General features: G+C 36.4%; 2 protein-coding genes and 1 pseudogene across 7 annotated transcripts; 1 reads left to right on the top strand and 2 right to left on the bottom strand.

The window, feature by feature from the left end:
• Window positions 1-2,699: 2,699 nt before the first annotated feature.
• LOC131774314 (uncharacterized) lies at window positions 2,700-20,306 on the bottom strand. 6 transcript variants are annotated; one of them, XM_066170073.1, is made up of 4 exons: window positions 20,282-20,306; window positions 10,797-10,914; window positions 9,993-10,068; window positions 2,700-4,052 (listed from the first exon to the last, which is right to left on the bottom strand). In XM_066170073.1, exons 3-4 carry the CDS (start codon window positions 10,066-10,068, stop codon window positions 3,484-3,486), a joined length of 645 nt encoding a protein of 214 aa, XP_066026170.1. In that variant the 5' UTR covers window positions 10,797-10,914; window positions 20,282-20,306; the 3' UTR covers window positions 2,700-3,483. The 6 variants fall into 6 exon arrangements, with proteins under 6 accessions (XP_066026170.1, XP_058946309.2, XP_058946315.1 ...); XM_059090326.2 differs by having other exon boundaries at window positions 9,993-10,082; window positions 20,282-20,305; XM_059090332.2 differs by lacking the exons at window positions 9,993-10,068; window positions 10,797-10,914; window positions 20,282-20,306 and adding an exon at window positions 7,487-7,644.
• Window positions 12,997-14,770, top strand: LOC131774803 (uncharacterized). Its single transcript, XM_059090888.2, has one exon. It carries the CDS (start codon window positions 13,246-13,248, stop codon window positions 13,825-13,827), a length of 582 nt encoding a protein of 193 aa, XP_058946871.1. The 5' UTR covers window positions 12,997-13,245; the 3' UTR covers window positions 13,828-14,770.
• Window positions 16,012-17,587, bottom strand: LOC136282207 (uncharacterized; annotated as a pseudogene).
• Window positions 20,307-22,016: the final 1,710 nt, after the last annotated feature.

The raw sequence follows: 22,016 nt of genomic DNA on the forward strand, positions 1-22,016 counted from the left end.
ATGCTCACTTCTGTGGAACCTATGAGGTTATAACTGGTCACAGAATATGAAAAAACAAGTTCTGCCGAGCGCGTGTTTGTAGCTCACAGTCTTGCGTTTTCTAGAATACCACAAAAAGATTAAGATAAGATAAGATGATTAAATTTGTGAATTTCTTTATTCTTTGTACTGCTAACTTTGTTTGTCATCCTTTTGACTGCACTTTTCTGTCTCACTTGGCGGTTGTATCGTTTGACAGAAACATCGGCAATCATGAGAATTGTTTACTCTGCCAATTTCACTGAGTAAGCAAGTTGATGTATTCAAGAGGTTGCGCCACACAAAGAACTAGTAACTCGTTAATTCGACCAGTTAAAAAGGCATTAGCACAACTTGTTTTTATCACTGGTACATTACCTAAACGGCAAATTGTCAGAAAAGAAAGAAATAACCAACACATATTAAAAGAATGTATTTCTCCTAAAAGTCGAGCAGTTAAGCCGATAACTTCCCCGAGGCGAAAAAAGTTCTGCCATGAATAACTTTTATTATGATTTTATAATTACCTGCGCTCGGACTCACAACGTACATGATGTCACTGCTCGCGCCAAACAATATTGCACGAAACACGCCGCTGTTTGTCCTCCGAAGCCGCCATATTCAGTAATTTTGCTAATAGAAATTTTTTATTGTGAGTAACACTAATCAAAGCTATAGGAAATGTATTAAAGTCTACAATCCGTAGGAACACGACTGCTGTAAACTGTGTTGCCACAAACTCTGTGAATTTTTCTAATTAGTAGAACAACAATGCTTACGTAAGTTTATATTAGTGTTTTTGGCCGCTCTTGCGATGAGCTAAGACTATTGACAGCCAATACGAATGATTTAATTGTAACAGCGATCGCTGTGATATATATCGAGAACATCCAAGATGCATTTGAGAAACGAATTTAAAATTTGTGCCAATATTGTTTTCACTCAGTTTAGTGACTTATTTCGATGTCGCACCTGGAAATTTCTGGCGGGTTTATCTCGATAAAATTAGAAACACAGGTCATTATGTCATTTTGAAGTGCACATGTGCGTCATGTTCTTGAATATTGCAAATTTCGTTCAGAGACTATTTAATGGATGCTGTTTTAGTACATCACGTGAATTGATCGCATTTCAGCTTCTTTACACTTTTACAACTTACTGAATTGAAATAAGACTCCATCTTCTTTAAAACTAGATTCCGCTTGCTGGTTCTGTCAGTCTTCTTTTGCCACTTATATTAGGCCGTGTTGCATTTTTTAAGCAATACCCGTTTCCACACCAGTTATCAACCGTTTTTTCAGTCAATGAAACGTTCTATTGTCTTCCTAAATTAAAGATGTGCTTTTGTATATACTAGCGATGTTTCTTTACCTTTTTCGTCAAGAGTTATTACATAACAAGGGAAGAAGTTGTTGATATTGTTTGTTGATCACTATATTGAAAGTTTCCTTATGCATATATGTTGTTTGTGTGTTACTGTTCAAATGTGATGCCATAATTTTAACACAACTATGTATAGGTTTCCATATTTAACACTGAACGATTGCGAGTATCAAGCAAATTCTAGTATAAATATTGCCGCGGTTCTTCTACCAAATGAGCTTGTAGTTTTTGTCCGGTTGATTATAATTTCGCCAAATTATGTACTATGTCGATTTTGACTTTGGCAGGTGAATGAAATTTGTTAATACGCGGGTTAATTTGACCGCAACAATCTTTTTAGCACGGTACATATTGTTGAATTTTTTTTTGTTTTGACCTGAAGGATAATAAAAGAATATCCCAATAAGATTTGCAACAACATTTGATGGGATTTAAAAAAAATGGATTCAAATTACTTACTTAAAATAGTGTCACTTCTGTAAATTTGAGAGCTGCTAATATTGATGTCGGCAAACGAAGGTATATGTTATTTTTGCACCAATGCTCTATATTTTTCACCGATTTCAGCGGTAACGAAAGAACCGAAATAAAAATGAAAAAGCAACGAACGCCAGAAATGTTTTAGCCAAGCACATAGAAGAACAAGCTAGCTTCAAGTTTTTTTTTTTAATTTCCTACCTGCAGAAAGCATGTAGATGGATCAATATCTTGCTTGGTAACAAGTAATATTACTTGGCTGATGCCCGAAATACTGACGCGATATGTAATATATATATATATTTGCATCGAAAACCTGTCTGTTGAATGGGAGATAATTTTTTTCCACCACGTCGCGACTTTTGTTACTTGTTAGTGATTTTTTTGTTTATATGTGCTTGTTATTCACGGACGTCAGTTTTCTGGGAATATATTTTTATTCTTAAACCCTTAAATGTGAAAATTACTTTTAACACCTGTGTTCTGTATTCCTTGTTTTTTTTTTACATTACCGTCACACGTATGAGAACACGCATTCTCATAATTCGCCAGACAAATATTTAGCATATTCAAATCGCATCAGTTTGTAATTCAGACAACACCGCGGGTGTAATTGTGTACTACATATTTTATTCTTACTCCATATTTACTCTAACCAAAACCTATATTTTGCCTTTTTACAAATTTGTTTCTGAATCTTCCTTTCCGGTCGATCTTCACCTGAAAGACGATCATCTCTTTACATTGTAGAATTATTGATCAAATGTTCCGAGAATATATAGGTAAATTAGCATTTTATATTTTTATTTTTATTGAACAAATATCGCTTTTTAAAAACTTAGGGAGAAGAAATGAGTCGCTATGTGCTGCTATTAAAAATTGATTTTGATTTGTAGGTTTTATAGAATGAAACAAAGGAATAGTCTTTGCAACGATTCATTTCAGACCGTCCGTTGTTTTGACTTTAAATGAGGCTGCTACACGCCATGCTATAAGTAATCTACAACCGCTCAATGATATTTTTGACGATAGAGAATACTGTTCAGTTTCCATGTCACTATTTTTCTTTTCTAACAGTTTTCATGATGTATTTTGCAAAGAGACAACCTTCTTACCTCCTAGATTGTTCTCGAAAAATGCAATTGTTTACGTGTAGCTGATAACACTTGAAAAGTTCTGTTGTGGCTAATGATCCCTCTTGTATTCGGCATGTTTTGGCGTCGATTTTTTGAAAATAAATTTGCTGCACATGGTGTATGGAATCATTAATGTAATCTTCAGCGAATCAGACTTCAAGTATGTTTGATCGTTTCCTTCAGGGCCCTTTTTTCTCCTTAAACTAGCAACAGCTTAACTAATTTCTTTTTGCTCGGCCTCCGGCACCTGTCATAAGCCTTCTACTCTGGCAGTTGAACTTAGAGTTTATATGTTGACATCCTAATGTTGGCCCTCGTTGTGCACTATACGCATGAATTGTTTTCTTTTTCAAAACTCTACACTACTAAAATCCAAGCCAGAACACCTCCCTATATGGGTGGGATTTAACGTCCTCACTGAAGTAATAAATTCATGGCGATCTCTCTCAATGTTTTGCGTTCTCTGGAATTATAACGTGAAACCTCTCTGTGGGCGTGATCGTTGTCCCCGCGCGGACATAGGTCTCGACAAGGTGCCAGAGCGACTTATTTCTCGCTCCTCGTCAAAGTCAATTTTAGGAGGCGTCGGTCGAGCCGGCCTGTGGCTTCTATTTCGGTGGAGCGGCGGAAGAGTTTGCGGTCTACTGCTATATTCGAACATCTTGCCATCATCTGAAAAACTTGAATTGATACTGATACTGCTATGCCGTGTTGGTGGTGGCGAAGTAGAAAGGTCGGAGCCGCTTGCACATGAACTGGAATCATCAAAACTAGACGCGTCGCTTGTTAGTCTTTTTTTCCTCCTTAGGCCACATTCGATTCTCTTTTGAACGCTGTAGTCCGTTTGCGAAAGCGAAAAGCGCCTTCCTTGATCAGCAACCACTTGAAGTATCTCGTCCACCACAGCTTGTTGTTCCTGAGTTTTTTTCCTTGGGATTCTTGGATAACACGGGGTTGTTGGTGCCATTCCACTGTCTGCATCACAGTGTTCGCTATCGATTTGCTTCATTGGGAAAACTTGCAGTCTCCGTGCCTCACCTACCGAGTGTAACAAACAATCGTTTGTAGTTATAGTAACCTACTTTCATGGTTATCACCTATTATTATACACATCGCTTTATAGGCAAAATAATTCACTGCGCTCTCCCTACTTTGAAGCGCACAACTTACCAGAAAACGAATCAAATAATCCAATAAGAGCAAGTTTTTAAATCGGATTTCATTCAAGGATTATTCAGGGTCACCGCGTGGTTCTACTTTCTTAGCGCCACGTTGTTAGAGCGGTAATTGTGTACGAGCGAATCAAAATGAAAACAATTTACCATGGAGTGTGATTTAATTTCCCTCGTGACGGAGAGAACTGAACAATTCCTTAGCTCCCTGCCTTCTAATAACGCCTTAAATACGTGTAAAACGAAATTGCCGGCAGCGGTGCTCGTTAATAAGCTGTACAAGAAAAAAACATTCACACCATTATACCTGAACGCCAGAACTTTCGCTTTCCCAGACACGCTGTCCGCAGCCGGAAATTTGCCTTACCACGTGTAATGAAATAAGCTAAGTATAAACATCAGTTTTCTTTGTGAGTTGTCACGTTACAGAAGTGATTGAAAGTCAGAATTTTTTTCGTATCCTGCTGCGCTTTTAACCTGTCTTTTTCCCGTTCGAGATTTATATCGTGACTCTTACTAATTTAGAAAACAACATAAAACGTGGTTGGGTCACGCGCCCTATATTATATGGAACAATGTCTGCTGTTTTGACCAATAATCTGCTACAAATGTGGAAAGACGGCGTCACTTATTTTTCCCGTGTCAATATTTCAAAGTTTTTCTTTTGTTCGCTAGCAACGGTATTTTTTGTTTTCAAATAGTAGGAAAAACACGATCTAAGTCAGCATTTATTTCGCCCCTCGGGGTATCGACTAATCAAGACATGAAGGATATATTTTCTGGGACAGTAAGCATAATTTTCAGTTGCACCAAAATTCATTTACGCCTTTTTCCAATTTTTCTTTCTTTTCTGTTCCATTTGAACAAGTTCGTAGGAAATTTGGATCGTGTAACTAAGTTAATTGAGATCACGTACCAAAGCATATGTATTTTCTATTTTCTTTCTTCAATTTCTGTTGCAATGTTGATGATTCCTTCCTGATAAAAAACGCCGAATCTAGCACTCTCTAACACATGTAGAATATCCGATTCATGCATAGTTCCAACGATATTTTACCGGATATCGAATTAAATATCTTGTACAAGTGAACATTTTTGTAACTTGATGATTAAAATTTAAAATTCGCCGGCTTTGTTAGGAGTAACATGGTTTTTTGGCTCGGGGGCAATTGTATATAAAAGACTAAAAATAAATTGAGCTGAGCCGAAATACAAAATTGGAAGCCATTGGAGGATTTTTATCGCCAAAAGACGCCATATTCATGTAGAGCTAAGCATATTTGCACTGTAATTTTTGGCTTTTAATGGTTTACAGGTGTATATTGATGAGCTAAACTCTTCTTGGAGGTGTAATCTTGGCATTATAATGATAACAACAAAAATAAGTCAAATATCACAATATTTCGTTTCTAGAAGTAAAGAAAATCTTCTCCCTGTTTTCAGACAGCGAGGATTTTCAAACTATGCACAGTCGCTCAGTTTGTCGTAGTATAAGGAAAAAAAATAATGACAATAATCTTTCGCGTGACAAATCATTTTTCCAAGAATCATTTTTCATCAAAGTTATCAATTTTGAAAACAAATGAATGTGACTAAGCACTGTTATCACGAAATGTGAAATATGAATTATGAAATATGCACGCATCATTAATTCTCAATTTGCCTGGGGTAACATTTTCGTGAAACCTTAAGATCTTATTGCGTGTCATAGCATGTGTATCTTTTCCTAACGAAGATCACTCGAATCCCCTAACTTGATTGTACTTTATATGGCCATGCTTAATTTTTTAAGAGAGGGCTTGACACATACACTCACGCGAAGATAATTCTTTGAAAATGTACCACAGATGTCACCTACAGAACGCTAATTTGAAAGAACCGTGATGCGTTTTCGTCAAACTGCAAACATCTCGTTAAAAAAGAGTTGGTCCAGTCTCATTAAAAATGGAAAGAAGGTTCGAAAAAAGATTTTCTCCATAGGAAGTAATGTAATCGTCGTTAAAAGTTCCGTAATCAAATTCGTCATATCAGTTTCAAGGATGAATTAGTGTGATCAATCACAAAAAGAGAAACAGAACCAGAAAAACCCTCCGCATTTTCAAATGTTTTTTAAAAATAAACTCCACCATGTTGGAAGTTTTAAGGTCAATTTCCGAAAAGTCTTTCACGTGAAGGAAAATTTTCTCTGCACGTCACTTTAAACGCTCAATTTTCCTCGTCATGGCTTAAACTAAATCTTCAGTGATCACGTTAAGGGTGAACCAACGGTTTACCAAACCAGTAGCTGATGAAAATGCACATTGCTTTTCTAATCGTAAAATAATCGCGTGATGTCAACCGGAATGAACTGTAGTTCAAGATCTTTCACCGGTAATTTGTTTAAAAAGCTCACAAAAAGTTTGTAAGAAACTAAGCATATTCATGGACCTTAAGGCGTGCGAAAATCAATATGTAAAATTTTCATGTGTATTTTGTTTTTATGCAATTCAAATCCCCCCTGTATCTCCACATTTGCTATTATTCTGTCCGAAAATGACTCTAAAAGCAGGATGGTATTCAAATAATAGTAACAGCAAATATTCCTTGGAGAACGTTTTGTGACGAAGATAACACTTCATCAATGGCTGTTCAAGCAACGTCAACATTGGTGTTGAACTAAAATATTGGCATTAATGAAAATAAATATCGCCATGTTAAACTTTTGTCATGCCAAATGATTTCAGATTGTTCAGCCTTGATTCCAAGAGCTATGTGTCAATAGCTACTTCGCATTTACGGATTTCTTCATGAGACTGCTAACAGTTTCCAGTTATACTCAGTTTTACGTTGCATAATTATGAGAGCCTTAAAAGTAAGATTGGTAGAGATATTTTCCTACTAATTTACATACCCTGGAAGCTCGGCAGCTTTTCTAGGATAATTGGTTGGCTGTCCATAAAGAAAAAAACTATAATAATCTGAAGTCAATGTGTAGTTTGGAGTGTAGAGGTGAACGCTGCTACTCTTTGTTGTTCTTTGTTAATCCGCTTTTCTTTAACCAGAGGCATTTCACTGATCAAATGTTAACCACGCATTTTGGCAAATCTTTAAGATGTACGCGGCAAAGTTCCGTTTATTTATCGAATCTCAGTTGTACTTTCATCAACTAGTATTGATAATCTCAGAGGACCAAAAGATTTTTCTAAATTACCCGGCAGCTGCGTTTGTCAGAACACATTTTTACCGACAGACATAAAGAAGAATGAAAAATAATGTCAACTGATGAACTCAAGGATAATGTACCAGAATTAATGCGCTTACCTCTCCGACGCTCTTCGGAACAGTAAGGAATTATTTACTAACACGCGGCGAAGAAATCTGCTGTATTTGCTTTTCCACTATAGAAACGCAACACCCAGGCAATGAACTATTTGAATAGAAGACCGAAGTTACACACATGCCTAGAGACTCTTTTTACGTGTTCTTGGCGCTAATTATATTCGCTCTACGCGAGTAACGAAGACAAATATCACCAGTAAACAGCCAATAGCAGAATGGATCATATTGATATTCAATTGACTGCAATATTAACTTTGTACTCGTTCAATTTGTATAACGACTCTCTCTTGTCACAGTTTTCGTTATTGTTATAAACTAAGGCCACGTTTTCAATTTCCGAAGCTTTAATATGCGATATTTTTTGCGCATAATTAGGGCTTGAACGAGGTTAGAGACATCAGAACGATTCATACATCGATAAAAAGACCAACATAACTGAATTAAATTTGAACTAAATTCCACGAATGAATGACGTCAACTAATTATAGGAAGAGAGGCAAGAGAAATTGTAGCGAAGACTTTTCATTATAAATTTTTATGATAAAAATGTCATTAAGAAGAATGAATTTAATATATGATGGGTATACAAAAAAAAAAACAATCTTAGCATGACAATTTGTTATCACGTTTCAGATAAAAATGAATATCTTTAATTTCCGAATCAATAGCAAAGTAAATCTAATATTTTAATAGGTTGGCCACACTCTGATGACGTGTATTTCAAGATGTTCCCTAATATTGAGCCACCGCGGCCTCTTTATCATTCAGTCTCTTGTAGAGTCAGTCTCTTGACAGTGCGACTTTCCCACACGAACTCGGCGTGTTTTAAGGGCTGCTCGAATCCTGTAAGCTCTTTTTTCCTTTTTCGGTCATTTTAAACAAAGAAGTTTTTAAAAGGTTAATGAATAATGTGTGTTTAGCTTCCATGCCGCAATCTATCGTCCATTTGCAAAATTTTGAGAAAATATTCAGGGAAAAATCAAATTACAACTCTATCAGCAACGTCATAGCCCTTTTAAACATCACCGCTAGCCTGAAGGAAACACTGACCCTCTTAGTGCGCAAAAAGTTTTTGCGTTTTTTCTTCACTGAATGTAATGACAAACAATATTACTCTTAACTAGTAACAGCAAAATTGACCCACTATAGGTGACAAAATCCATAAAGTACCCACGGTGAACACCACTGAAATCCTTCGAGGAATCTCTCAAAATGCTTAAGGCGTGGGAAAGACATAAAATTGCCTAGCTTCAGACCGTAAGTATGTTTGGTTTGTTTTCAGTGATTGTTTAGTAAGCTAAGGTTATATGGAACCCGTAATGTAAACCACCCTCTCCTCCGTACATCTAAAATTAAGTTTCCTGATGGTGTCACAAGCACTACTTGAATAAAATGGTATTTGTTATTTCAGATGCCCTACTGTCAAGCAGTTGTAAAGTTTCTAAATTCATTTCACCAGCTTCTTCTAACCTACATCCTGCTTCCGTGATGGAAAGATTTTAGTCTGTGTGATGCTTTTAAGCAGTGGTAGAAAAGGGAATAAAACTGTTATAGTGTTAAGCTTCCTTTGCGTCAGAGAGTCTTTTTAGTTTTACGATGCCAAAGGTAGTCAGTCTTCTTTCACTGCTTTTGCTGTAAAAATACTCTTTCCTGTTTACAACTTGGCAAAGAAAAGTTTTCATGAAATTAAATTACTGCAAACCAGAGTTGCCTGCACCACACCATATCAGCGCATCACTAAAATAATCTAAGAGGATTGTCCAATAAAGAACAAGGCACCCACAACGTTACAGTTATTGTTTAAGAGTTTCAAAACTGTCGTACCTGATTACGAAATGTCTTTTGAACTCAATTGCAAGACAAAGAGAAGGAAATATATAGATTTTCAATATTTATTTTAAAAAGCGTGCTCTTTTCCGACCTACTTGGGTTTAAATATTTCGTTATCGTAATCGCTATTTAAAAAGTTTTTAGATTTCCTTAGTGACATTTATGATCAGTAATAGACTAACATGCAATGTTTTTTCAGTTGCTATGTCCCTGGGCAATGGTTTCTCCCGCTCAAATTCCTTTAACTCACCAAAATTTGGACTGATTTTGTGGCTTATCAGACATGATCAATATTTCACATAATTCCTTACTTCTATGTAAGGAACTTTGCCTTTGATTGTTTTTATATTTTATAACTAAGGGCTCTCTCCACATGGCTTTTGCGCTTACCATGTCTCGTGAGTAATCAACCAACACTTACGGCACAAAAAAAAACGAGTGATGTCTAAACTATTCCCTTGATAAGGCAGAAGAAGTAGTTTTTAAAAGTATTCTCGACTGTACACGTATTTTCTGTTTTCTTGTTATTGTAGAGCTCTATTACAACTGCCTGCATGATTACCCCTAAACTTACCCTAAACGGTAATTAAATGAAACTTTCAAATTTTATGGCAAGTGATCAACTTTAAATTAATTGGCTGAAAGTACAGCAACATACCTCTGAGGGTGGATTTATCCTGCTCTTTTCTTTTTCTTTTCATCTCAAGATGCCCATATCGGTTATTTACTGCCATCTAAAGAAAACAAACTGAAGTTTGATGCATTGTCAGAAGACGAGTTGAAAATCCCATTAGGAGTGATCAAAATCTCCTTAGTTTTTGAATGATCTGCCTTGTTGCTAGGGATACATAAATACAAATATAGTTCAAAATAACTAAAATGAAAGACGCATGATCCTCTGTTACTCTGAGTTTGGTGCTTACGCACTCGTCAGACAGATTTAATCTGTCTGACGAGTGCGTAAGTACGAAACTCAGAGTAACAGAGAATCATGCGCGTTTCATTTTAGTTATTTTGAACTGTATTTCGCTCTACACTCACGTGTATTGAGCACTTTCCTACAGCATTTGGTACAATTTCCCACAATTAAATATAAATATATATTTTCTAACAACAATACTAAGGCAAAGTTCCGCCTGTGGTCAGTAACCACGGCTACGAGACGAAGGAAGTCACAGAGGCTGCTAGCGGCAACATGGCTGTTTTGCATGGTCATCTGAGCATATATCTCGATCTTTAATGTTGTGCGATTAAATTTATAAAACCGGCCACGATTTTTTATGGCGCCATTTCCAAGTTCGTCAAGGCTCTTTTTCAAACTTGACCCATTTCAACTGAGTTAGGGTGTATATTGTAACATTCACAGCTTAACATTCTGCCACTTTTTCTCGTTGGGTTGAGTTCGAGTGTTTTGCAATTGTAGCAACCTGCAACGATGAAACTAACTACAATGGCCACATACCTTTGATAGTTAACGTTATCTGTATTCTTGTCATTGCCAACAGGTATCGTTGCAGGTAACGTCCTCCCATTTAAAGCGTCCTTAATCTAAACTGGTGCGCTCTTGAAGACAATTTCTTCTAGAAACAAGATAAAGTATTTGATTTTATTCAGTTTCGCGTCTTGAACATGTAACCAGGATACAGATCAAAAGAGGTCAAACAGTGCCTAGCGACAGGGGGTTGTTGTCACGATCGTAAAAGCATATATATATTTTAATTAAATTCTGAAGTTGTTTAATGGTTATGCTTTAATGCACAAAATCACAATTTTGTGTGATATCAACTTTTAGCCTTGTTACTCTTCCTTATGCAAAACCCTTTACATAAGTATCGTAAAAGGCAACCGATACAATGAACTAGGTTAGTGCATCGCAGTCGTTCAAACAACCCTGACTTGAGATTTCAAAATGAAGCCAAAGTCAAACGCATGAGACCGTTTTCAGTTGGAGGAATGTTCCAATACACTGTTGGAATCGGGCTAATGCCAGGGTTATATGATGAAAACAAAAATTTTTCATTCTAGATGTAAGCACTTGTGGAACTTTTACTTGATTGTACTTCTAAGCTTAAATTCAGTTTACCTTATATCTCCTGCGTTCCTCTGAAAAGGAATGATGTGTATATGTAAATTATTTTTCGTAATTAAAAAAATCGAATGAAGTTTCTAGAATTTCCCAATGGTATTGTATTCAAAAAATTTTAATTGTTCCTCACCCTCACCTCATTTATTAATGATTGCATTGTTTTGAGAGAAAGATGAAAACAACTATTGAAATTTCACGTAGCCAAACGGAAACCGTTAGCTTTTTATTGACCAACCAAGAAGTATCATGACAATTAAATACTTACGACAAGACTAAACTCGGTCTGTGACTTCCGGTTTTCTTAACACAAAGTCATAGTTTAGTTCTCATGTTGTACTCTCCTCAGGAATTGTAAGGTTCAACAAAACAAAGACCGTAATCCCTTTCATTTGAAACCATTATTGGCCATTAGCCTTCTTCTGTTTGAACATAGGCTTGTCATTCATTATTTCATCATCTGGACTTTAGGAAATAATTTACTCTTGTATCAATTGTGTCAAAGGAAGAACAGAAGGAGCAATCAAAAAGAGCTGGATAGCGAAGGGACATTCATACACATCTTAAAGAAGTACATTTTCACATGAACCATAATAGAACACGAGTACAGTACACAAAAGAAATAAATCTGGTTCATATTTGTAAGAACATACCAGTAAGTATTCTTCAATAACCTTAGTGCAGTATGTCTAAGTGTTCTCGAATATCTATCCGTGTCAGAATAATCTTAAGTTATAAGATGAAAGTGGTGTAAACAGGGCTATTTTGTTTTAAAATCAGGTTGAAACATTTGCTGTTTATCTCAAAATAACACTTGCTTTTGTCTCAAGTCATCCAAACAGTTCCATTGGGCTTATTTTACTATTTACCCGAAATTAGGCAACTTTTAGATGCATGGAAATTTAAAATTCAAGAAAACAAATTGTCCCTCAATAAGAGTGCTAATGTTGACATATATAATTTTAACATTCATGTTTGGTAATGGGTTCTAAAGATTTTAAAACACACTAAGTTGATACACACATGCAGTGTTTAACCCACTAATTGCGGTCATAAAACTGCGTCTGTCACAACAAGAGTCTTCCCTCAAACCTCCATTATAGTATTTCGCAGTGATTACAGAAAATACAGTAGTTCCGGAATCATGAATCTTACTTCAATTATGAAGAGACATTAATTCACGTCCTAACGTTTTGGCTGACATATTTTTTCGGTCGTAAAAATGCTTTCAATCGATTCCCGACAAGATATTTCCTAAGCTTTTCAGACTTTTCAAAGACAAAGCTAATAGCAATGTTTCTTTCTTTGATCAATTTGTGCAAAAGATTAAGGCGTCGTTTAAGGGCACAATTGGAGAGAGCGGAGCTTAATAAACCCCAGTAAATCTATTGTTCTGTGTTCGTTAACAAATTTTTATTCTATACATAAATGACGATTAATTAGCCTAAAGTCCCTTAGGCTATGAAACAATGGGTTTTTAAGAGGTCACACTTTGACATTAGCTATTGGACCGTCTTAATTAGCTCTGCCCTTTACTCAGCGTTTAGTGATATTAGTCTCACTACTGGTGTGTCGTGGCCGTGGCAGCGTCATTATTTGACTCAGAAACGGTTCGTTTAAGATGGGTTGGTTACGTTGCATTTAACCGCTATTATCCTAGGCGGAATAGAACATTAATAGCTCATTTGACGCAAGTTTTTATTGTTTTGGATACAAACTGTTATAACGAGGGCTTTGAAGATAAAATGAGTCATTCGCTCTTAAACCGTTGACGTGGTTTAGTCTAGGAAACAGTCATCTTCGATTAACGTTTGCCAACTATAGCGGTATGAGAAACACGGAAGAGATCAGAAATAGAGCTTTACGCAACAGACCAACTAAAGAACACACAAAGGAAGTCCTCGAAATTATTCGAAAGCGAGCGGAAGAAGATGTTGACTCAAACGTTCTCTTTGATGAAGGCTTGCTGAGAAGAGCTTCGGTAACCCGACCGAACGAACCCTTGCCATCGATTCGAGTCGATCCAGGCACTGCGAAGAGACGAAGTTGTCCCGCTGACTTGAACAACGAAGAGGCCGACTTCATTCCGAAATATCGATGGAGATCGTTAAGCGATGCACCTTTGCTTGAACGCGAGGGCCGTTCACCCGGTGATCGCTTGGCAGCTTCACCTGCTAGAAGTGATACTTGTAGGAAAGAGCGACGAGTTTCGCTTCTTTCAACCAATCTTCCACCTTTGGAAGCTGAGCTGAGGCATAATCAGTTGGAACGACCCAGCTGCGTTCCATCGCTACACCGTAATGATGTACTCATACTGCCAAAGGGAGCTATAAACGTCAACTCAAACTATGAGGACGAAGATCTGTTCACAGTGAATGGTGTTTATCATCATGACGAAAACCGTAGATGATACTGAATTGCGGATTTCACCGAAACAATTTGACACAAAATCGTGAATAATACCACCGTTAAGCGAAGTGTCTCAAGCTCACTGTGTGAACTCAGTTTGCGAGGTATTTCTGTTGATAAGGAGACTTTGTTGACATCAACGACAGGGAAGTCAAAGCTGTATGAAATGCCACGTGTATAATACAAGCCAAGACTCTTTGTACTTTATTTAAAGGTGTCAAATACGTACTGTTACTATTCTCGAGCAGGACTGTATTTGTACATTATTTTAAATTCTCATTGAACGACATTTTCAAACAACTGAAAACCCGACGGCACAAAAGTTTGCGAGAAGAATTTACTTTACACAACTAAATGGCAAACAGTTCGTTATTTGCCGTAAACAAAATGATGCTAACAGTGGTTATAATCACCTCCGCGGGGGTAGATAACTACTTAAGACTGTATTAGACTCTGTAAGTTAACAATGCGATCGTGTAAAAATATGTACAAAGGAACTGCTGATTATTTTTCCAACTTCCGCAAAGCTGAAAAAAGTTAGCAAAACTTTCATGAAAACAAAATACTTTAATTTAAAACACAACACCAATATTTGAAATATTTCGAACAAACTAGAAGGGATCTTGAATCCACATCTTTGTTGGTTGTTTAGATTCATTGATCGTTTAAAACAAAGAAGATTAATCAAGTATGGCGGGGTAGGCTATTAATATTATTATTATTAGGAAACAAAATGTTCCTTTGTTTTGTCACAATTTAGATTAGATAACGATCTTTCTTGACGCAGTTGCAAGGTTCATTGTTCCAGCTGCCTAGATAGCGATAAAGGCTTGGACGAAAGTTTGAAAAGTTTCAATTTTAGTTGAATTCTTGAAGAGCCAGACATCAATACGAACACATGTATACTGATTAAAATTTTGGAAACGTCACAGCTAACAAAATAATTCTTTTAAAAACATTAAACCCCCATTTGTCATTGAAATCTTTTCTTGACGGCCGTGCTTTATATACTTGTAAAAACAAATGACTTCAGATGTATCTTTTTCCTTAAGTGCTTCTCGAGCGCTCTGACCTGACATTTACGTCATCACTTATCGTTGTTTACATTATACACGACATTTACCATAGCGATCAATGCTGGCTCAAATGGCATCCGTTTGTTCAATTGTAACAATTTTTTACCTTACATTTCCTTAGCTCGGGTCCATTAAACAGGAGGACGCAGTATTAACAGTTAGGGTGTATTCCGTAAACCTCCGCTTGATTTTCGCCAAATTTGTTGCACAGTCTGGCGTCAAATAAGTTCGAAAGTCATAACGTTTGACCACCATTTCACTCAAATTTTTTAATCAATGTTTGTTTGTAGAATTTTCAGTCTCGTCTTAAAAGTGCCCATTCTTTTCTCGCCTTAAGAGACATCTCGATCAAGGGATTTTGAATCACCCAAAATCATGATAATTCTCGTTCATTTGGTTTCATAATTTATTTTTAGCTTTTATCAGACTAAATATGTAACGGGAAAAAATTAAGGAAAATAACATCGAGGAACAAAAAAGACGCTGACGTGGATAAAAGCGTCGTTTAACGTAATCTCAGTATCAGATGATAGTGGTTTCTATGATGACAAAGTATTATTAATTGTCCATCCACTATCGTATGTGTCTCTATGGGGCAGTTTGAACCCAATTGAGCATAGTGACGTATCTTATTACACGTTTGGGTGTGTAGTATCGGTGAGTATTTTTACGAGCTTGTAAGTAGAGTCAAAATACAAACAACGAGTAAAAATACTTAGTGATACTACACACCAAAACGTCTAGTAAGTTATTTATTTTCCAACCGCCTTTTTTTTTTCTGCTAAGTCTTTCTGCTTATTTCTCTTAAGGCGGGAAAAGCAAAGCGGATAGCGAAGCTAAGGCGTGCAACCAGTTGGTGAAACAGATTTTTTTTACAGTACAAAATAACCAACTGTCCAAATAACCGTACAATATCACACAAGGTGGACGAGGGGCCTGGTAACTAGGTAGAATTTGAACTCGAAATCATTAGAGCAATATTCGCTGCAGATATTGTGCCGACGTCAACTTTACACCCTATTGTACATTGATTGAATGCTCTGGAACAATCACATTTTTCATAGGAATTCTAATGTATAATAATGGCACATGTTGTATAAGTGTGATCCTTAGTCGCAGGTTTTAAATCCGCTTGCTATTTCAGAGTCTTTGCGTCATCCAAGTTTATTTTTTAAAATCTTGATCTTCATTCAACCGCTGGGCAAAATTCAGGAAAATTTACATATAGATATCAATGATTTTGGTGTCAGTGTCTGTTTTGTAGTAACTCTGTATGCTCGACTCACTTTTGTGGCCACTATCATGATCAGCAATAATGTGACGGGCTTCACACCCACACGTTTCCAAAGCTGTGATTGGAGTGGCCCTTATTGAGTGATTTGTATAAACCCTTAACAATTCTGCTTCCTTGGAGATATGTTTCATTTTCTCGGCGAGCGTGCGCTCACCAACCGCCATATTATCAAAACAAACATCGTCCACTCCGATTTTACTTCCTTTCTTTGACCCTTGGAACAAAAACTCATTCTTGGGATTGAGATGTTTTATGTAGGGTTCCAAAGAAGTAACGGGACAATAAAGTCCACCTTTTTCAAACACCATTTCACGTTTGAAGACTTCATCGTCTTCTCTCCTGTTTTCTGTCAACTCATCGCCGGTTTTGCACACATATCGAGCGTCTTTTTTTCATTTCATGTGAATGAAAAGTCTTTTATTTTCAGCTCCCTAAGGTTTTTCCGGCCACGGTGGCAAAAGTAAAGCATAATCTCGAAAAAACTCTGTTTTGAAGTGTTCTGGGATCATCTAATTTGAAAACATGTATTCGTACAGCTTTTGAAGGTCGTTTTCTAAAATAGCGGGTTTGTGTTCAACCTCGGCCAAACCCTGCCGTTTTAAATCAACACACCTCGCTAGAAATATTTTATTCGCCACGACGAATTCTGGGTCTTTGATAATGTCAGTTCCTTTTGTCTTGAAATGCCTGTTAAGTCCGAATCGTAAAGAAGTCATGGAACTTTTTGAGTACGAGCTGCCATCAATTTTCCTAGCTTCGGCGCACAACTTCTTCAGAACACAGGCCAAAGGGGTTTTATCTTGTGGTTCCTCAAGGTTCTTCTCCCTCAAATAATCATCTAGAATCTTAACATTTTGTTGTTCTCTTGGTGTTTTTTGAATCTTTATTTTCAATCAAAAATTTTAATTTCTCCTCAGAAACAGAGGCGAAGCGTTCAGCCATTTTGAGTCTCTCTGATAAATGCAATATCCACCGCAGATATTGCATCTATCCTGTCAACTTCACACGCAATTGCATATCATTAGGCATTAAACTTACTATGAAAAATCTGATTGGTCGAGAGCATTCAATCAATATACAATAGCGTATGAATTTGACATGATAATTCCAATATATGCAGTGGATATTGCGTTCAGGGTCTGTATAGTTTTCAAGCCTCCTCGTCCGTCTAGTGCTCTCAAGCTTTTTCAGGCTCAGAGAGAAACTCACAATGGCTGAACGCATTTAAGAAATGCATAAGAACACAATTCTTGTTTGAATGCTCTCGACAAATCAGATTTCATGACTAGTTTAATTTACAATAATAAGGTAAAAAATGTCGGAAAGCATGGCGACTGCGACTGCGACAGCCATAGTTTTACCTTACACTAACGATCCACCGTCCTCTATATTGTCTCTGTCACAAGAAGATTTCTTCATGCGTTAGCTTTACAGTGTGAGTAACTCTACTTCCTAAGTTTCTAAAACATACAATTTTTTATTTTTGCTTACCCTCATCCAATAATTGCTTGTTAAATTCATAGAAAACAACAAAATCATAAAAATACTTATGACGTGAACAATCAGTAAAGTTTGGGTCATAACTTATTCACACGTTTAATTTGCCTAGAACACTCCCAGAGATTTAGAGATTTACAGATTTTCGTGGGAAATCCAACCAAAGGATTTTCCGTAGTAAGAATTATCAGCTGGATAACACAGTTACTTACCAAGTACGACCAACCTTTCACCTAAATTGCTACCTCACCGGGCTTAGTAATCTTTCTATTCATCTCTTTATTAAATAATTAGAAAAATAGTTTTATGATCGCCAAGTCCAATCGATGCTGCAAATTATAAAACGTAAACAAATAATATATATAATATAATATTGAACAAGGTTTAATTGTTAATTTGATGTGGCCAACTGTCTGATATAACTTTTGTTAGCATACAAAATGCTTATCATGTTTGTGAAATCGATGTAAATGGTTATTCAAATTGAATTTTGTAAATTTTGTAATTGAGTTTACGTATGAAGAGAGAAAATACATGCGGAGGATTATGTTGGAGGAAAGTGTTGCTTTTATACAAATATCAGCAGTGGTTGTTGAATCGTTATTCGATTAGCACTCTCTTGAGACCAGAGAACAATAGCTATCAAGTAACGTTAGAGATTTATCGTGTGATTGAACTCAGTCACAGTCAATAGAATAAATGAATTTAGCTTGTTATCTTGTAATATTTATGACCAATATTCTCGACTGCCTAAGCTCCGGGTAACCGTCCAAACTATGTACAATTACAGGATTCGGTTACCGATCTGAGAAAAGGGCGGATTGGGGTGCAGTGAATTCAGTTTTACACAACGATGCAGCACCAAGTCCATACAGATATTGTTTACTTATTTGGAATCAAATCGTCCTAAAAACAAGTCAAGGGTGTTTGTTCCTGTTTATGTGGTTGCTTAGCTGCAACAAAAGCAGTTAGGATTCAAACTCAAAGTTCAAACCGGTTGTTAAGAAGCGTAACTAGTATTAATTTTTGCGATAAAAGTACACAGGTAAATAGTTTGTTTCTCCTTTTCTGGTTTTCTAAGAATCCTTTGTACAGTTTTAGTACTGTTCCTTTTCACTGGCTGATTTCTTTTCTTACCGCTGTTGTGCATCACTATCATTTTTTGCTTATTTACAGTAGCTGATTAACTGATTCGCAATTGATTTGGCTGGTTTAATAAAAAAAAATAGCTTTTTACCTGTCGCCAACCACAAAATCAAACATATATCTAATGACAATTAGCATATCTTGGCTTCCGCTGTTTCTTATGTTGAACAAACACCTCAAGTCGACAAAAAAAAAAGGCAAAACAAAAAAAATGGGTAATTAACTTATCTTAACGACCCCATCGCCTGATTTAGACTGGCAGTATTGCAGTCGAAACGTCGCGATCAAAATCAAAAGTAACAATCGTGAGTCAACGAATAAAGTTCACGTTCGACTATTCATCAGATGATTTATTTTTGGAAAATTTAATATTTATGTGTTGTATATGCAAATAAGGAGTTCAACATTAATCTGTCATTGTAACACTTATTATGGAGCTCAAACGGACCGGAGAAAAGAACACAATGAACTATCCAGAATATCTCACTCATAATAATAACAATAATAATCATAATAACGATGAACTATATATGAAGACGATTTTGACGATGACAATCACGATTACGACAGCGATAATTTAGGAATTTTAATTGTCTGCTGGCTTTATTTTCAAAGTTATAGGACTCAGTATTGAGAGCAAGTTCTATTCCCCAACATTACCAAACTATGATCTTTAGTTTTGGTCTAGTCTGGTTTAGGGAAATTGATCGGCCCCACCCACAAAAAAGAAATTTTCTGAATACTTCAGTCAATAAAATGCATCCAAAGTTCAAAGTATTTGTCGCTGTTTGTATTTTTAATTTCTTGCTTGTTTGACCCAGGAAAAATTAATTAAAGCATAAATTTTGCCCGCAGCCACACTTGTCACACACGAGTCACGCTTGATTCACACCTCACCCTATGTCAACAACACCTGTCGCGCTCTTTCCCGTCCGTTTCATTCTATTGCAGAATCAAAAAATATCTTTGGCAAGCGGATACTGAGCGCATTGTCCATGCCTTCGTTTTATCGAAATTGGATTATTGTAATGGTTTGCTCTATGGAATTCCCTCCCGTGCAACTGAGAAATTTTAGAGATTACAGAATACCGCAGCAAGATTAAGTGTGTGCATGAAGAAGACTGATCACATAACTCTTGTTTTAAAAGAAGTTACACTGGCTTCCTGTTAATAACAGAACAGTTTTTAAGTTACTTTTGATTACGAACAAATCTCTTAACAGCCTTACCCCAGTGTATATCAATGAACTGTTACATCATTACACTCCATGCCGCTCTCTTCGTTCAGGGGATTCCAACCTTCTAGTTATCCCTAAGACCACTACAGTTACTTACGGAGATAGATATTTAGCGGCTATTGCTCCGAAGTTATGGAATCAGCTACCACTTGTCATTAGACAAAGTAACTCTGTTGATAGTTTTAAAAGGGCGTTGAAAACGTACCTGTTTTGTGAGAGCTCTTCCTTTTAGTTGTAAAAAGCATCGAGATATTTATATAAAGAATGCGTTATTGAGAACTCTTATTATTATTAATATCATTGTTCTTGTCGGAGCCAGGAAACCAAAACATCAAAGAAATATTCATTTAATTAATGAATCGAATAATTTTTTGCGAATTTAAATGCTGTTTTTTGCTGAGTGTGTATGACGTCTCTGAAAGACTAAAGTGGTGGAGTAAAAGAACCCTTAAAGACAGGAAACAACCATTTTTTATTATTATAATTATCAGCTAAAGCTGTCGAGCGTCGTAACAAAAGCACGACCAGTTGACTTGATCTGAAAGATTAGCCTTAGTTAACCATAGTGAGGCAACCAAAACAAAATCAATATGATTATTTTCGGCCTGACTTTAGATCAGCTATTTGAAATTTTAATGAGATATTACGTGCTCATGGCGCAGCACAAATAAGCGAAGCATGCTATTAGGATTGCGTGCCAGTTTATCTAAGAAAATATAATTAATCTTTACACTGGCTTCGTCATTTTTTGCTTTTCTGATCACAATGTGATCTTGATTTTGATAAACCCACTCTGTGAAAAAGAGTCTCTCAAATATTAAACCTACTTATCATCTTAACATCTCTCAGCTGAGGCAGATTGATTCTAATGGATAGGAAATTTGATGTTGTCAACGTATATTTGTTCACCTTGGCGGAGAAGAGGCGTAACTTAGTAACGATGTTTGATAAGCCAAGCATTTTACTTTGCGCAGTAGCTATATGTTTGATATTCGGCGAAACTGGCGTCGCGGCATCAGACACGAAAGTAAAGAAAATGAGAAAAGGTAAGTGTGGCAATCTTAGGTTGGAGAGAATCTTAAGCCTTATTTATTATGGTGAAATGTAGGCAGTCACAGAGAGAAGAATCTGAGGTGGAACCCTCGTAAATTCGGAGGTTAGCAGAAGATTTCCGACGCCACTTAAATCCGTCGCTGAAAATATTCCCAAACTAGCTGATGATAGATTTTGAATTAAAATCGACATGACATGTATGTGGAAGATTTGAATTTTTCGAAGTAAATAAAATGAATTTCCTTTTCTTCCGTGACAAAAAATTGAGGTTAAGAACTAAACGCCTTGAGTTGGTGGTGTTTCCATGAGATGTGCGCCATTTTTCCCATAATATTCGTTCATCCGCGTAAGACACATTTGAATCCATAAGCAGTTTGTTTACGAACACCACAGTCAGTGAGACATTCGTGATGTTGAGATGTGAAAAAGAAGTTATTAATTCTTCTTCATTAATTTGCATCAGAATGATTATATGGTAAACTTTATTAATTCAGAACTGATGTTAATTTTTGAGAGGCTTATTCCTGATGCTGTTTATACAAGATAAGTCATTCTACCTTGATTTGCATCAGTATATCTCTCTCAACGAAATTCTTCTAGTTGTTTTAGTTGACTTTTGACTTAATGTCAGGCTTTTTCAGCTTAGCTCAAGGGTTGATCGGAAATAGAAACAAGACGGTTAATGATGCCTTGGTATAGAGCGAGTGTTTTTCTGTTTACAATAATCATTGATCAATTATCTATAAGACTTCTCTGTTTTTCATAGCAACAAATGAAGTGACTTTGGGGAGGTCCTTCAACGTGTTTTCAGTTGCCAACAGCATCGCTTAGTCTTGTGACACTGAGGAGACCGAAATGGAGAGAATGGAAAATCCCTTTAAAAATTT

The sequence above is a fragment of the Pocillopora verrucosa genome, chromosome 7 (genome assembly GCF_036669915.1).
Source record: "Pocillopora verrucosa isolate sample1 chromosome 7, ASM3666991v2, whole genome shotgun sequence".
Classification (NCBI taxonomy): Eukaryota; Metazoa; Cnidaria; class Anthozoa; order Scleractinia; family Pocilloporidae; genus Pocillopora; species Pocillopora verrucosa.